This window comes from Gigantopelta aegis, chromosome 3 (genome assembly GCF_016097555.1).
Source record: "Gigantopelta aegis isolate Gae_Host chromosome 3, Gae_host_genome, whole genome shotgun sequence".
Taxonomy (NCBI): Eukaryota; Metazoa; Mollusca; class Gastropoda; order Neomphalida; family Peltospiridae; genus Gigantopelta; species Gigantopelta aegis.
Genome location: NC_054701.1, coordinates 51,936,097 through 51,954,006, shown reverse-complemented (window position 1 = coordinate 51,954,006; position 17,910 = coordinate 51,936,097). Strand labels below are relative to the sequence as shown.

The following is a 17,910-nucleotide window of genomic DNA, read 5'->3' as shown; positions in this document are numbered from 1 at the left end:
TATCGCGTTTCCTTTTAAAACAGTCCATGACAAGATAGTTATCCTTTTTACAGTAACTGCAATGTGGACGAAAAGTTCGTGCATTGGCTGATAATGCAGGTTTATCCTTACTTTGCCCACCAGGTGCATTCCTTGACTGACTAGCTGACCAACTAGATGACTCTCCCCGATAGTTACTTTCCCGGGAAAAACCTGGCTGAAATTTCTTCTTATCACCCTGTTGTATAGAGCTACCCTGTACTGCCTGAGCTTTGTGTATTAACACGTAATCATCTGCCGCTATGCCTGCCTCCTCTATTTTTTTGATATCATGATCCTCTAAATGAATACGTAAGATAACTGGTAATCCATTTTTAATGTCCTGTAAGATCAACAATTCTCGTAACTCGGTATATGACCCTACCTGATGAGAAATCACCCATTTATCAAACATCCCTGCTTTCTTAGCCACAAACTCATTATAAGACTGACCCTGCGTTTTCTTCAACTCGCTATACCCTAAACGATAATCCTCAGGTCGTAACTCATAAGCCCTCAACACTGCAGACTTAACTAGGTCGTACTGACTTGCTCGCTCATCACTCATTGAATTATAAGCTACGCTAGCCTTCCCCTTAAACTTAGACACAGCTAACAATGTCCACTTAGACTGCGGCCAATTTAGCTGCTTAGCGGCCCGTTCAAAAAGTTGGAAGAACAAATCTACCTCCTGGTCGTCAAATACAGGCACTGATCTATAAGCCTCCGACATGTTAAACCCATTTCCTGCCCAATCTAATTAAAATTAGCTCCACTATTACATGTGGATCTAACACCAGCCTGTTGGAGCTCATGTTCACCAATCAAAACCTTACTTGCAGAATCCTGCTAGTGATTTAAAAATAATTTGAAAACATTCCGAATTATCCTGAGGGTATACAACATGTTTCGTGTGAATTACGAATGCCTTAAAACATGTTTTATTTTATAAAATAAATAATTTGTAATGTAAAACTGTTGGGGTTTTTTTATAAATAAATAAATAAATTTTAATGTAAAATAGAAGACTGATAACCCACCCCGTACGTATTGGTATGGTTCGCTGTACTACGGCCATTAAAATAGACTCGTCCGATATTTTTAGAATTTGTATGCTCCCAAATAACGTTATAAAAAGCGAAGTGTGATTGGTCAATATTTAAATTATTATTTGCAGACGAAATGTTACCTGGACATTGGGGACTATGCAGTGTTGTTAGTTTTAAATCACTGGCAGGATTCTGCAAGTAAGGTTTTGATTGGTGGACATGAGCTCCAACTGGCTGGTGTTAGATCCACATGTAATAGTGGAGCTAATTTTAATTAGATTGTTTCCTGCCTCTCGTCTAACTTCTTCAGTATTCAACTTTAACTCATTTTCCACTTTTAATTTTGCTAACTGGAATTCTCTATCCCTATCTCTCTCTCTCTTCTCTCTCTCTCTCTCTCTCTCTCTCTCTCTCTCTCTCTCTCTCTCTCTCTCTCTCTCTCTCTCTCTCTCTCTCTCTCTCTCTCTCTCTCTCTCTTCTTTTTCTCTATCACTCTCTTTATGTCTCTTTCTCTCTTCTCTATCTAATGCACGTTCTTCTCTTTCGTACTCAAGTTTTTTAAAAGCTAACTGTTGTTCCACACTTAACTCATTTATCTCTATCTCTGGAACAATCTCACTGTCTTCCATAACAGGCCTATCACCAAAAACTTCCTTGTCTTTATATCATCTAATGTTTTAGCTGATGTTAAATCAATTTCTCGCTCACTCGCGATTTCAACTAATTCGGCCTTATGCACTCGCTTAATCTCCACTACACTGAGCGTAGGCCTATCCAGCAAATTCTTATCCATGTTTAGGTATGACGCACTTATTATTATTTTTTTCTAGTTGCTACTTCTAGTAAATTTGTAAAAATAATTTATAAAGCCTCCATTTACAAACAATACTTTTTAAATATGCATGTCCCGTTTCAGATCCGGGACGAGCACCCCAATTTTTACTCCTGTCACGGGGATCCTATAATACCCGTAACTGAATAAAACACGATTATCCAAATATCTCTGATAACTGTATATCTATTAGATCTCTCTGTATCGGGCAGTCTAATACCCGAGTGGCTCGGCTCTAGGTATAATCAGAGATAAGATCTTATATATATATATATATATATATATATATATATATATATGTGTGTAGCACGTTCAGTTCACTAGAAGACACAAGAAAACACAATACACATTGGAATCTGTATTAACTCTAACGCTGACAAATGTACTTGCTGCAGTAGTTAATTAACAACACCAATATAATAACAACCCAGAACTAATCACTTAATTAGTTAATCACTAGGTGTCTAGTTTACACAATATTCTAATCACTTCACCGTGATACAACACACACACGTGTGATAATTGAGAAACGCTTCCAGGGGAACTTAATTAATAAAGGAATTACAACTCTATTCCTAACTGGTTAATTTTTAATTAACCCTTAAATACTCAGTCAGTAACCTTGTAATACAGAATTAATACTGGTACATCTCACAATAAAAACAATAACCTACAGTTTACCTAGGTCCTCTAGGATGACCGGCTAAGCTTTATCTTACCAAATACTCGTATAAATATATTAGAACAGTGAAGCCTACAATTTACTTCATCAGATTACCGGAGACACTGTCTAAAGAATATTGGTACAATACAGTATTAAAATATTTAAAGTCACATCAATCACATCAAGGTTATACAACAGAGCAGAAAAATATATTTACCAGTCCAGTCAGACTACGTTCCCCGGGAGCCTTCCAATGTTTCTCCCCGATTATCTAAAATCCTATCTATTTATTCAAAAATCTCAGAGACAGCGAATATCACCTGGGGGCATAACGCGGTACCTCACCTATCATGTGATATTTCCACAACTCCCAGAGACGGTATATTTTCTTAGATGGCCAGACTTACTGTCGCCTAGTTCACCAGAAATACCATGGTCGCGCGGAGGTATTACGTAACCACTCTCCACATGGCCTCCACAACTGGTCTGGGTGTGTATTAGGGGGTACGGTCGCGCGGAGGTATTACGTAACCAAGTGCCCACTTGGTCTAAGTGCATATTGGGATGCAGGACTATCACCGTCGCGCGAGGGTATTATGTAACTAAGCTGCACACAGCCCTCTAATACAATTAACATCGCCACAAGCGAAAAGATAAGAGCATGTCCCGTCACATCTGTCCATTATAGTTTGTATTCAACTGATTCGGAAATGTAACAATACTACCAACAGCAGATATGTTTTTCGAATTGGAATATCGTTAAAAATGCATTCATTAATTCATTAGTTAATTAATTACTTACTTAATTTATTTATTCGTTCATTTAATCGTTCATCAACACATTCATCCATGCATTTTGTGTAGCGAGTTTCCTCTCTAAGACTATATGTCAGAATTACCAAATGTTTGACAATATATGCTAATTAATAAATCAATGTTCTCTAGTGGTGTCGTAAAACAAGCACAAAATCATCCATGCATTAATTCATTTATCCATCCATCTATCCATCCATCCATCCATCCATCCATCCATCCATCCATTCATTCATTCATTCATTCATCAATTTATTCATTCATTCATAGTACTGTTCTATGCAACACAATTTAATATTCGTTTCCTTTTCTTTCAAATTGCGCTCTCTGCAATACTGCACCTAATTTCCCTGTCATTTTGTGCAACACCGTCGATAACGTTATAAAGAAATTTACACATGGACTGAAGCACTCTAATGATTATATATTTTTACGGAGTTTTTAGTGATCAGAAAATCGACGTTTTGGTAGGCATTATTTAAAACTTGTTGACACGTGTGGTTATGGAGTGTTCACAAATTATATGGTGGAGTAAAATCTATCAATAAACACAACATAACCATACAGACATGATAATACCCCCACCAATACGACTATGGACACAACTACACTTGGATTCAACATGTTAAACAGTTATTTAACAACCTAGGTATGACTGATATATGGTTGTCTCGAAGATTTTCAACAAAAAAACAACTTCTTGAATATATCAAATTGAGGCAGCATAACCAGTACCTTCAAACTTGGAACAATAACATTGCATCAACGTCTAGAGGAAAAAATTATACAATTTTAAAAAATCAGCTAATTTTAAAAAATACCTCACCATAATGCCTGAAAAACTATGGATCATTATTCTTAAATTCAGAACATCAAATCATTATCTCCCGATTGAAATAGGATGGTGGAATAACACTGGTAGACCCTCTCCGTAGACTGGCACTTCGAGGAGGAGACGAGCTTAGTAACCCATTTAGAAAAGCCTCGGTTTCGGAGGGAAACCCCGACAACAGCCACGCGTAAAGTCGGAAAACCTCCTGCTTCGGATGCCACTCTGTCTGTCGCAGTCTCTGACTGAGCAGATCAGGTATCAACGGCAATTGCACCGGCTCCTGCACTAAAAGTGACAGGAGCTGAGGAAACCAGGTTTGAGCTGCCCAACTCGGGGCTACGAGCGTGACACGACAAGGTTGCTGTCTGATCTTTGCCAGAACCTTGCCAAGCAGAACCGGAGGGGGAAAGGGGTAAAAATCCAATCCCGTCCAGTCCATGCTCAACGCATCGTACTCCAGTGCCACTGGGTCTGGTACCGGCGAAACAAACACTGGCAACTGACTGTTCAGGCGAGTGGCAAACATATCGAGTTGAGAACTCCCCAACAACTGAAGAACTCGATAAGCCACCGTCTGGTGCAATAGCCACTCTGTCTGAACAGGGGAAAGACGACTCAAAGCGTCCGCCAAGACGTTCACAGACGAAGGAATGTGTTTGGCCGATAACACCACTCCCCAATCATCGCACCATTCTAGAATCTCCAAAGCCGCATGACTCAACGACAGGGATTTGGTGCCTCCCCACCGATTGAGGTACGCAACAACCGACGTGTTGTCCGACCTAAAAAATAACAGTCCTGAAATGGAGACAAGCACGACGCACCACTTCCATCTCCAACAGGTTGATGTGATGACTCCTCTCTGAAGGAGTCCACACCCCTGACAGATGTTGATCCAAAAGGTGTGCACTGAACCCCCCGAGGGAAGCATTGGTAAACAGGACCAACTCTGGAGAAAGTGGGTGTAAAGAAACGACCTGGGACATACATTTGTCCACTAGACACTCTTGGATCGGGTGAACGAACCAAGGCCCCAATGGTATCACCAAATCCCAATTGAGACCATCCCACACTCGGGACAAATGCCATTGAAGCGGTCTCTTGAACCATCTGAACCGCACATTTAGGGCTGCCAGCGACTCGAGATGGCTTATCAACACATGAAGCGTGTGCACCGACGCACTTTGCTCCACCAGAAGATGTTGTGCCAACGTCGTGAAATTGTGAAGTCGCGAATCCGTCGGAAGAACTGACGCCTCCACAAGGTTGAAAACCCCAATCGGAGAATCATGTCGATCAAGAACTCCACGCCCACGAGACATGCCGTCTGTGACGCTGCCGGAATTAACCAATCGTCCAGGTAATTGTGCATCCGTATACCCAACAGATGTACACGCCCCACCACTGCCTTTGCTACCCGAGTAAAGACGTGAGGGCTTGTGGCCAATCCGAACGGCAGAACTCGAAATTCGTAAGCTCTGCCATCGTAGAGGAACCTCAAGTACTTCAAAAAATCCTGATGGATTGGTACATGCAGGTAGGCGTCCTTCAAATCGATGGACCCTGCCCATTCCCCGACCTGAAGCAAAGCGCGAATGGACTGAACCGTCTCCATCTTCATAGATGGAATAACAACAAGAATTCAGTGGCTTCAGGTTTTGAATCGGCCGCCACTCCCCATTCTTCTTCTGGGCGAAGAACAGATGGGAATAAAATCCCGGAGTGCCCAAATCCACCTCCTGGAAGGCTTTCTTGTCGAGAAACAGGACAACCATCTTCTCCACAAGTCCTCGTTTGTCGACAGACGGTACCGCAGGTAACCGCGGGGAGGAGGTCAGTGGAGGGGGTGATGAAAACAGAATTTTGTATCCATTGTGGACAACCGACAAAACCCATGGGTCCAGATCTGACAGTTCATGCCAACTTTGAACAAAATGGCGCAATCTGCCCCCCACAGGAAGATCTGCTAACGGAACCTCCATAAGCAGATGTCAATTGTCCACGCACCCTCATCCCGGCTACTTCCCACCCCTGTGCGCCTTGCCCCGAGTGGAACCACAAAACGTGTCAGCTTGCCACGAAAACGTCCCTGTTTCGACGAAACACGGGCATTACCCGACTGCACGCCCGAATCAGACACCACAGGGATCTAATAACTGTCAAGAAAAATCGATTTCTTAGCAGGTGGAGTCTTAAAAGTAGATGCTGCCTGGCGGTTTCGAGCAGTTCGGGACTGAGTAGCAGGGACAAATGCCGCTTCTTGGTCCATGACCAAGTTAAAATTGGACCCAAAAATTAAAGGTTTCCGTTACTGAGTGACTACGAAAGTAGGTTTTAACCACACCCATCGCTCTCAGTCCCGCCAGGTAGTGATCCTGATGCAGAAGTGGACTGTTGGCAAGCTGAGCGACGTGATGAGAAGCTTTAGAAGCCGCCAACAAACAACCCTTAGCCATCGGCGGAAGACCCGTGACTGCTTTATCTCACCCAAATAGGAACGTACCTAAATGGTTATTGACTTGAAAAAGAAGTTTAAATAACCTCTCCAAAGTCTCTAAATCCGTGAGTGGCACACTGACATTAGGAGATGGGTAGCAGTCTGCCATCACCCTAGCGGAAACCACAACTGGATGTGAAAGGAATACGATCGCTACCCGCAATCAAAGCATCAATCTCCGCAAGAGATTCATGCGCCTCGTGCGCTAACGACAAGCTGAAATCCTGCCACGGAGCCAAAAGAAACACCCTTGTAAGACGGAACAGCCTCCTCCGATGGAATTGCATCCGCGCACATCTGTCGGACCTGTTCCTGTACAAAACCAAGAACCGCCTGGTAATCATAATCGCCGTCTGGCGTACCATCGGCCAAAATGGGAATCTCATCGAGCACCAAACCTGGTGCCGACCCTTCCCCCGAACCACACATTGATTCGGGGGGTGGAGGGGGGGGGGAATCCTCTTCCGACGAAGAAATTTTCTCAAACGACGCGCCGTGAACCGATCGTAATGGAAACGAAACTGCATGGGCATGACGATGCGGAATGGCCGAATCCGCAAACTGGTCCAACCCCGATCTCGCTGGAAACCCAAGCGGTGGAGGGACTGGTGGAGGTGATTCTCCTAACCAGGCCATGAAATTCTCAAAAAGAGAAACATAGTCCCCCCGAGCCCGCCCCTGAGGGCGATCCGAAACCATCAGACAATGAACGAAAGGTTCCGCCCACGCAGTCGAGGGATAACGCCTGGAACCTCTACCAGATTGACCATCGGTGCAGACACAGGCGCACCCAAGAAAGCTGCAGTTTCCCGGATCCCTGCTGAAGTAGACAACGGGACTGGTGGTGTCGGTTGAACCAGACCGTCAGGAAATTCGTACACGTACGAATCCTGCGCCGAATTCTGAACCAAACGTACCACGTGTGGATAAGCCAACCCAATTGACGTAGCCACATGCGAACGATCTAAAAGCTGATGTCTCTGTACACGCGCCCCAACAACAGAAGAGACGCCCACTGGCGTCGCACCCGAAACAACGCCACCCGGCTCCGTGACCGAGATAACGTTGTGAGACTTCGCGATTTCGCCAAGTGGCTCGATCACCGAAGTAGCGTCAAGAGGCGCGTTAGTCAAAACAGCGCCCTCGGACAGCACGACCAACCCTCCACCAGAAGTCTGGTGAGACGAACGGCGCCGCGAAACGGACGTCATTCTAGAGCTAACGGACCCCTCCACAGAAGGACCGATAACTCTGCCCCCATCAGCGAGATGGGAGTCGGAACTGAGAAACACAGTCGTTCTCGCCATGACTGCACTCCCTCCGACTGACGCCCCCGTTACAACCGCAACGGGTGCCGCCTCCACCGGCGGAGGCAAAACCAAATCCGCAGGTGGAACAGAGCCCGACCAGCCGAAGCAGGGAGCAACAGCGCCCCCTCAGCGCCAAGCGGCGCTGCGGGTTTACTGGTATCACCATGAAGATGGCAAACAGACGAGGAGGCGCCCTTGTGTCTACCACTTGTCCGCGAGCTCTTTGAACTGGACACCGACCGACGGCAAGTCGGTATGGAGCACGACCCGGAGGTTGCCACTGTGGTCCGCCCGTCCCGTTCACGTCTAATCATCCTCTTACGCTCGGCGTCTTTTGACAGCTTCTTAACCTTCCCCCACGTGGAGGGGGACCAAGTTACACAGATATGACACTGCCGTTCAAAACAATAAGAACGGCATGCCCGACACAACAAATGCTGGTCAAACTGGGGCAGTCGTTTAAGACAGAGTAAGTAAAACAAAATTACAAATTAATAAACAATTTGACAAAAGTTTACTAGAGCAAAACTCGAACACGACTGCAATGGAGGACTGCAGAATCAAAAACGAGGATACACGGTCTACCCATGCGCGGCAAGGGGAGATAATTCTGCAGTGGAGGTTATAACTCAGGGTCGTTTTGCATTGTTGTTGTGCTAGTACGGTACGCTAAATAAGACTATATATAATTTAACTATTCATATACTATATTATTTACTATTTAATGTTCTCCTGTAAACCCTGCCCTGTCTTGTTACATATTATATTATGTAATTATTCATGTTTCCCCATATGCCGTTGCCTAACGGCCTGGGTGTAATAAAGTTCTGTTCTGTTCTGTGTGTTCATGGTGTGTTACCATAAATAACGATCCATGGATGATGTTCTCAATAAATAGTGTAACACAATATATCAAATGGAATTCGTTAAATGGTCATCAAATTGAGATTTACAAGACAAACATCAGTATATTTTGGAATCCTTGTGACCATTTACAAGGTGCGCGGTTTTTTGCGCAAACGCACACGTAAACAAGTAGTTTCTATGGCTATCAATAGTCGTGTCTCCATATGGGCGGCAATGCTCACTGTAGTACCGCCTGTGCCGCACCAGGAACCGAGCACATGAAAAAGAAGAGAAAAAAAAGTCCCTTACAAGGCGATAAATCGCTAATCGTTAATACACACCTTTCGGCTGTAGCATAAGGTATACCCAAAAATTTGCTGCATTTTGAGGTTCGAATGCCCTTCAAGGAACCAGAATCTGTGGTAACCGTTTCATACTGTATCCCATCTGATATGTGCACAAATAGGCAGAGGAGAAATACGACCGCTGAAGCCATCTGATGCGTTTAGTACACTTGTACGCAGTCGCCGCACTCCACCGTTTACTAGTGTAACGAAGTCAAATGGCACTGTTAGGAAAACAAACGCATATATATATATGATAAATATGAATCACGAAAATTTGTTCGAGAATAATATGAGTACATCTTGCAATATTTAAAACCGATACTAGGAAATGTGAAAGGGTAGTTGACACAAACGCGTACAGAATATGTAGCGGGGAATGTACGTGTAAAACATAATCGACAATCCTCGTATTCACGGCTGCATTCTTCAACGTATATCTCGCTCCAACCAGTGCATCACGACTGGTACATCAAAGGCCGTGGTATGTGCTATCCTGTCTATGGGATGGTACATATAAAAGGTCCCTTGCTGCTAATCGAAAAGAGTAGCCCATGAAGTCGCGACAGCGGGTTTTCTCTCTCAATATCTGTGTGGTCCTTAACCATACATCTGACGCCATATAACCGTAAATATAATGTGTTGAGTGCGTCGTTAAATAAACCATTTCCTTCCTTCTTCAACATATATTTCATATTTAAAAATTAACATATTCGTTAAAATAGCAAAGAACATTTACAAACTAATAACCCAAAACGATAGGATCCTATGTGCTGGCATTAAGCGTTGATGCACGTGCTAAACATGTTCTCTGATTTCCGATTTAGTTTCCGACAATTTTCGCTGTGTTCCGCCAGCATATATTACTGTCACTTTTGTCCTGTTCAGCTATTTAAAACCGGAGTGTTTTTGCTATTATTACCTTTGATTCTTATTCAGTATTGTTTTTATTTACATACTTATGGAAACAAACCAAAACCCAAACAAATTTCATATTATAATCCTTCATCAAAAAGGCACGAAGTTTAATTATTTCAATTAGAAACAAATATCTGAATGTTTTGAATGCGAATTCTTTTAGCTGTCAATATAAACAGTTGCATTATCCTGTTGAAACACGCCTGTATGCTGCTGCATGAACGGAATGACAACTGGCGTGATGATTTCGTCAGTAATGCTGAGCATTCAGATTATCACGAATGATGAAACTGTGGTTGTTTTATCCGATGTCATCATATGCATAGGGGCTCCCATTTTGTCCTGAATTAAACGAAAATGCCCGAATCCGGACAACAACATTTATTCATACTAGCATTACTATCAAACAGCTATATAGGGTTAAAAACGAATTTTTACATAGATTACAACTAATTTTGAGGGTAGAATGATGGAAATACATGGTAAAAAGTTATCAGGTTAGCACAATTTGCCCGAATATTTTTATAATTTTTGCTTGAATTTGATGTTTTGCCCTCGTGTCTCGTACGCTTATGGATTGCTGCCCACACCAAAAGGCTACCACCACCACATCGGCCACTTTCAGTGCAGGAGGCAACGTTGTACCACTGTCAATGCCCAATGTGCTCAGACACATTACTGACAATTTTCAGATGTTCGTGTATGGACCCCCAAGCACCATTTAACGACATGACAGTCACAAATTTAATTTTGTATTGAATATCTCCTGTTACTTATACTGACAAACAATGCCTCAATTAAATCCAGTGTCTGATTTTAGTTTTAAGTCACGAGTTTTCTTTGATTTAAGCACATTTACCAAATTGCTAAACATTTTTGGTTTGATAAAGAACAAGAGAAGTGTGTGATGTTACATACGTTTCGTGCGACAAGTGACAGAAATGTACTACTTAAATATATTAGCTTGAAAAAAAAAAGACTTTAAAAAGAAATGTACTTTAAGAAAGAAAGAGCACAAGATCAAATCTAGAGAGGAGTTGAAGAATGTATTATATTAATAAAGCAACCACTAAGTTCTGGTCTAAGATAAAATCATTATTAAGTACAAGTAACAGAGCAGTACCAGATATTAACTTTGAGCAATGGTTTGAATATTATAAACAGTTATTAAACCCACAACCATCCGATGAGGACTTACAATTTAACGAAGAAGTAATACTTTATCAGAACACAATGATTTCTGTGCAGAATGTGAGCTGATACGTCAGATATAAACAAAGACCGAACAAGCGGTTTAAAATGCTAGAAGTAAAATGAAGAATGGTAAGGCTCCTGGTGGAAACACTATCCCGACTGAGTTGTATAAATATTTAGCAGAAAAACTTGTACCCTTATTGTGTAAGTTTTATTATAATAATTTCATGTCTGATAATTTTCCAGAAAACTGGATTACAGATATTATTTTACCAATGTTTAAGAAAGGAGACCCAGATGCTACTGGCCGTTATATTGGTATATCTTTACTTGATGTAATAAGTAAGATCTTGACATCAATATTAAATACAAGGTTAACAAAGTGGTCAGATGGTTGAAGAACAAGCAGGTTTCCGCAAGGACAGCCCAGTGATAAAGCGCTCGCTTGATGCGCGGTCGGTTTGGGATCGATCCTCGTCAGTGGGCTCATTGGGCTATTTCTCGCTTCAGCCAGTGCACCACAACTGGTACATTAAAGACCGTGGTATGTGCTATCCTGTCTATGGGATGGTACATATAAAAGATCCTGACAGGGATGCATATTAAGCCATTGGCTGTTTGGAATGTATATACATTAGTTGGCTTTAAGAAGAGGGAGGTAGCCATGGTATTTTATAAATCAGCATATAGATGATATATTCTTGTTACTATTTGCGGATGACCTAACATTGATAGCAGATACTGTTGTTGAACTACAAAGAAGATAAAATGTTCTAGAAAAATACTGTGATAAATGGAACATGAATGTCAATCTAAAAAAATCTAATATTATTGTGTTAAAAAAGGTAGTGTTTTATCTAAAAATGAGAGCTGATTCTATAAAGGAACATGTATGAAAACAGTGAACTACTATAAATACTTGGGTGTTATATTTTCAGTCAGATTTAACCGGACAATGTGTTGTAAAACATTAGCACAACAGGCCACTAAAGCATTGAACATGATTCAACATTGTATTGTTAAACTTTGAACGCGTGACAGTAAATGGACTTTTACATTGTTTGATTCTATGGTGCAACCAATATTAACCTATGATGCAGAGATTTGGGGAATAATGAACAGACGTGAGATTGAACATGCACAAAACAAGCTATTCAAATGAATTCTATGCACTGGAACAAACACAATTGCCAAGAATGAATGTGGTAGATATCAACTCAGTGTTTATTATATGTGCAAACTAATTCAATATTTCCTGAAGCTACGAAAGATGGACAATAATAGATTATCAAAACAGTGTTATAATACGTTATTTCAAATGGACCAGAATGGAAAGAAAAAGTGGTGTGCATATGTTACACAAATTGGGCTTTGGCCATGTATGGGCGTTTCATGAAACTGCTTTTGTAATATCTTTAAAACAGAGGTTGAAAGATGTTTACTTGCAAAACTGATATGAAACTATCTAAATTTAAAAAAGGTGAATTCTATTCTATTCTATTCTTGGTTGTGAAAGATATTTGTATAATGATTTTTCGTATGCCATAAGACATGCATTAGCAATTTTGCGTTGTTTTACACGTAACGTAAAAATAAAAAACGGGCGTAGGTTTGGCATTCTGTGAGAGGACAAAATATGTAAGACTTGCAATACTGGTTTTATAAAAGTTCTCGTGTGCCCTGTTCTAGGTGACTTAAGAATGTTGTTTTTGTTTGTTTTTTTAAACCAAAATATTGTGTTAAAAATCCTCTACTTAATATAAAATATTGTGAACCTTTTTTCAGTTTAAAGAATAGTTAACTATGACAAATCTAGCTATATACATTAAGAAAGCAATGGACATACGTTACGAAATTCTGCAGTATTAGTATTAACATAGAATGTGTGAAAATATGAATGTGAAATACTAGTGTTTCGTTATGGACACTATAATGCAGGACATGTTTACATTAACAAGGAGGTGATTGTTTTTAGCTTTTTATCCCATTTCAGCTCTCTGTTTGTCTAAAGTGGAATATATGCCATGTTTGTAACGGAGCAAAATACATGAATAGGTGCTACATGTACTTGTTTATATACTGTATTGAAACTTGAATGTATACCATGTTTATACACTTTTGTATTTGTATTGTATTGCTAATATAAGCTTTTGCATATGAAAATATTATGTTCTGTGTGTGTGTGAGGATCATTACAGGTCGTTTCATAAAGTCAAGACCGTGTACGTTTTGTCTGTATGACAAGTGAAATGTATTCCATCTTTTTGTAATCTTTTCTTGAAACATATAACCAAAATATCTACTACATTCATTTTTTTAAAAAATAATATATTTATTTTAAATTTATTTCAGAAATTTTCTATAATTTACGGAATCTGTATTTTCGCTAATACAACTAGGGTCATAATAAAAAGAACCCATCCCAAAAAAACCTCAAGTCTCACAAGGTCGGGGTGTAACAGAAAAAAAAAAAAAATGTTTTATTTAACGACGCACTCAACACATTTTATTTACGGTTATATGGCGTCAGACATATGGTTAAGGACCACACAGATTTGGAGAGGAAACCCGCTGTCGCCATTACATGGGCTACTCTTCCGATTGGCAGCAAGGGATCTTTTATTTGCGCTTCCCACAGGCAGGATAGCACAAACCATGACCTTTGTCGAACCAGTTATGGATCACTGGTCGGTGCAAGTGGTTTACACCTACCCATTGAGCTTTGCGGAGCACTCACTCAGGGTTTGGAGTCAGTATCTGGATTAAAAAACCCATGCCTCGACTGGGATTCGAACCCAGTACCTACCAGCCTGTAGACCGATGGCTAACCACGACGCCACCGAGGCCGGTGGGTGTAACAGAGTCCGCAGTAAGATGTCTGGTGGGAATTCAGTTCGAAATTTTTTGTTTTAATAGGGACTCTTCATACCTTTTGTGTAGTTGTCACTCACCCAGGTACGGCCCTCAACGTCCACAATATGTCCCCTTGTTCGTATCATACTGATGGGGAATAAACAGCTTTTTTCTCTCATTGGAATGTTGATAAAAAGACAAATTATCTATGATTGCACGTGCTATTGCAGCATGATGTAAACGACGGGAAAAACAATGCTAGAAGAGGGAGTGAACACAAGCGTACCTAGAACGTTTATACGTGTTATCACGTTGTGATACTTGGAACACATTTATTGAAAATAGATGGGACCTCTAAATATTTTTTCTGGAGATACATAAATCAATATATTGTGTTGAATCACTGTCGCAGCTGAAGTGGGAGTGGAATAAATAATTGAACAGGACAATAGTATCAGACTTATAAGGTTTAAATCACGTTTGTTTGATCATCCAGATTTTTGGCCTCGTGGGTTATTTAGCATTGTGCTTGTTTACAATGTATAAGTCCTGTCAATAGTGAGTTCGAATCTCTCACCTGGATGCACAAAACGGGCAAATTACGTTGTTTCATAGGTGTTGATTCTTGAAACAATCTACACCTAGAACAAGTGTGACGTCACAGGTATAAAGCTGGTTATAAAAATTATAATTGAACTCAATTGGACAATGGTAAATAAAGCTATACAAATAATACTACCATTCTCCAATCATGAACATTTTGCGTTCATTGTGGATTAATTTTAAACTTTAGTATATATATATGCCTACATACACTCTAAGTGAGAAGCTGTACAGTATTTAAAATGTTATCTACACAATGGCAGAAAAATGAGGACAGTCTGTATAAGGTTTGATATGGATTCTAACCAGTAACATAGGTGGACACGGCGAAATCTGCATACACTCTAGTTTCATTTATAGCTGTATATTTAATAATTATTACCTATAATTTATAAAAGTTTATCAACATTTGATATAATAAATGCATTAGTTAAATTAAGTTTACCAGAAAAAATATGTTAGGAATGTCTTTCGTAGGCCTAACTTGTTACCAATGTATCAGCCATCTATTTCGCTTCAATTTAAAGGTGTATTCCCAAAGTCACAAGTGCTATATTTTTGCTATTTTTATATTTGTTTGTGATAAATAACGTCCATATAATAAAGAGGTTTTATCGTAGGCATGTATACAATAGCAATCGCTAATAGGTCACTCGTTCTACCCCAACGTGCCATCTGAACAAACTATATATTTCTTAATAAAGTTATTGTCAGTACAGTCTGGATGTGTTCTATACAGAATTAATAAACAAGTACATCCGATAGTTTCCAGCATTAAGTTTACTCAAGAAGTGTTCTTTGAATTGTGTATCTTTGATAATTAAAAAATGCCAAATATATAAAAATAAATTCGAAGAACGAGTTTCAAACTTTAAAAATATGTATATATTTACTGGTGCCACTTAGCATTATAAAGAATACAATTAATAAAATGAAGAATGACGCATGAAAGAAAATACAATTAGGAATGACGAGATTACATACCGTAAATGAAATCTCGAAAGATCAACTAAATTTGAGAAGGTACAAAGTTTGGTTCCGGCAGTTTAATCCGTCCAAACAGTTTAGATTGGTGCAAACCGTGAGAAACACAGTGAATCAATAATGAGCGGCACTTCGTACCAGCGTTAATGCATTTCAGTAGCATGAGGTGTTTCCACAGCTGTTTTAGACAAACGTAACAGCTGGCATAATATATATATAATTGTGAATGTAAAATTACTAGTTTTCAGTTGAAGGTTCCGGTAATGTGATGCTTAATTCATTCATTCATTCCAACTTATTTTTGTGCTTATATCCAATTAAGGTTTAAGCATGCTGTCCTGGGCACACAGCTCAGCTATCCAGGACAGACGGTTAGTGGTTATGTTCATAGAAAGTAATTATTTCATTTGGTCAAACAATAGCTAAGGTGTTTATATATTCAGCATATGCACATACAGACACAAATTATACATTGTAAAAAATTAATTTAAAAAGTTGCATTTACCCGCATTTGTCTTGATCCACTGTATTTGTATAATGCAAGAAATTGCATTTCAAGATATCTTAGTTTTGAAAACATTTCAAGATATTTAGTTTTGAAAACATTTCAAGATATCTAGTTTTTAAAATATTTCGGGGGAGCATACCCCGGATACCTCTAAATGCTCGGACGCTTCGCACCCTGATTGTCAGGTTAGCCCCCCCCCCCCCCCCCCCCCCCCCCCCATCACCCCAATGTTCGCTTACTTCAGCCGTGCCTGGCCTAAATAGACAAATATAGCTAAGTAGTGCAAGGGTGAATGTGGTGTCTGCCTGGGATTCTTCCTAAAGTTATATTTCTATGGAGTAGCTTTAACTCACAGCTGGACATATATAGCCCTGTTGTAAAAAAAACAACCTCGCCGACTCTCTCACTGACCATTATACTGGACAGACTGTCCAGATGACCGAGCTGTGTGCACAGGACAGCGTGACGAAAGTTAATCAGATATAAGCACGAAAATAAGCTTAAGCCATGCAACAATAAATAAAACTGTGTCGAATGCGTCGTTAAATACATTTCTTCCTTCCTTCTTTTTATAAAATAGCTCCCAATCTGTATGACCGATATCATACTGACCTACGTCACTAAATGGCGAATTCAATGAAAACCACGCCGAAGTCCCTTGTATTCATTATGTTAATGGTGAAAGGTAAAAACAAAAATATAAGGCATTCAGTGTGAAGTTCCAGCGTAAAATACAGATTACTTGTCAAAGGTAGGTGGGTAGGTAGGAACTAATTTAATGTGCTTAAATCCAACTGATGGTCGAACTCGGACATTTGGTCTATAGGACGACCATGCTATCCGAAAGTGTCATTTTCGTCCTGTACGACCCAGCAAATCTATATATTGATTTATTACAAGTGGATGTACAATGTAAAAGCTTCAAAATATACAAAAAGAGATAAAATATGGCTTCCATGTTGAATGTTCCGGATACAAAATATGTTTGTAGACAGAAAAAAACTACACATGTTATAGATACAACATTTGATTAAAACTAAGCATAACAAAATGACTAGGAATAATACAGTAGGCCTATACGATAATTGTTTCTTAAATATATGTATACCATACTTCAACTACAGAAATCGTGTATGGTTGAATGGTGAAGTATATTAACTTTCCACTTGAAATCTTCGTCCAACAAACTTCCTTCCTTTCTTTTCTTTTCTTCTTTCTTTTCTTTTCTTTTTTTCTTTTATCGCTAATTAATTTTAATACATTATAGTTCAGCATAAAATTGTCAATCGCGAGTAGGTAATATTAAATCTGGTACTATGACTATCTGAATGTGCCAACACTTTGGAGTATTTCCTGGATAACTGCGGCCACCTCAAAGGCATATTTCACGATATGATATAGATACTTGAAAAATAGTGAATGACATAGGATATCAGTTTTATCCTGTGGATGCAAGAATGGAGAATTTCCTTTCAGTCAGAACAGGATAAAACTGATATTCTACATTCTCAGCTGGTTGTGACCTTTATCCTATAATGCATCTAAAACTGAGGGGAAATAATATTTTATTATTTGTTTGACTCAGGTAAGCCTATATTATACGACTAAGCAAAATAAATTAACTATTGATACGTCGAGTGACTAA

The 17,910-nt window shown here is 39.8% G+C and overlaps 1 protein-coding gene across 1 annotated transcript in view; it reads right to left on the bottom strand.

Annotated features, from left to right (window-relative positions):
* LOC121390752 (crystal protein-like) overlaps positions 1 to 15,853 on the bottom strand; it is a 36,358-nt gene extending 20,505 nt beyond the window's left edge. The window contains exons 1-2 of the mRNA XM_041522659.1: positions 15,758 to 15,853; positions 9,203 to 9,429 (exon numbers count right to left, since the gene is read on the bottom strand). Coding sequence (XP_041378593.1) covers positions 9,203 to 9,357 — 155 coding nt within the window. The 5' untranslated portion in view covers positions 9,358 to 9,429; positions 15,758 to 15,853. The remainder of the gene's footprint in view (positions 1 to 9,202; positions 9,430 to 15,757) is intronic.
* Between the last annotated feature and the right edge of the window lie 2,057 nt (positions 15,854 to 17,910).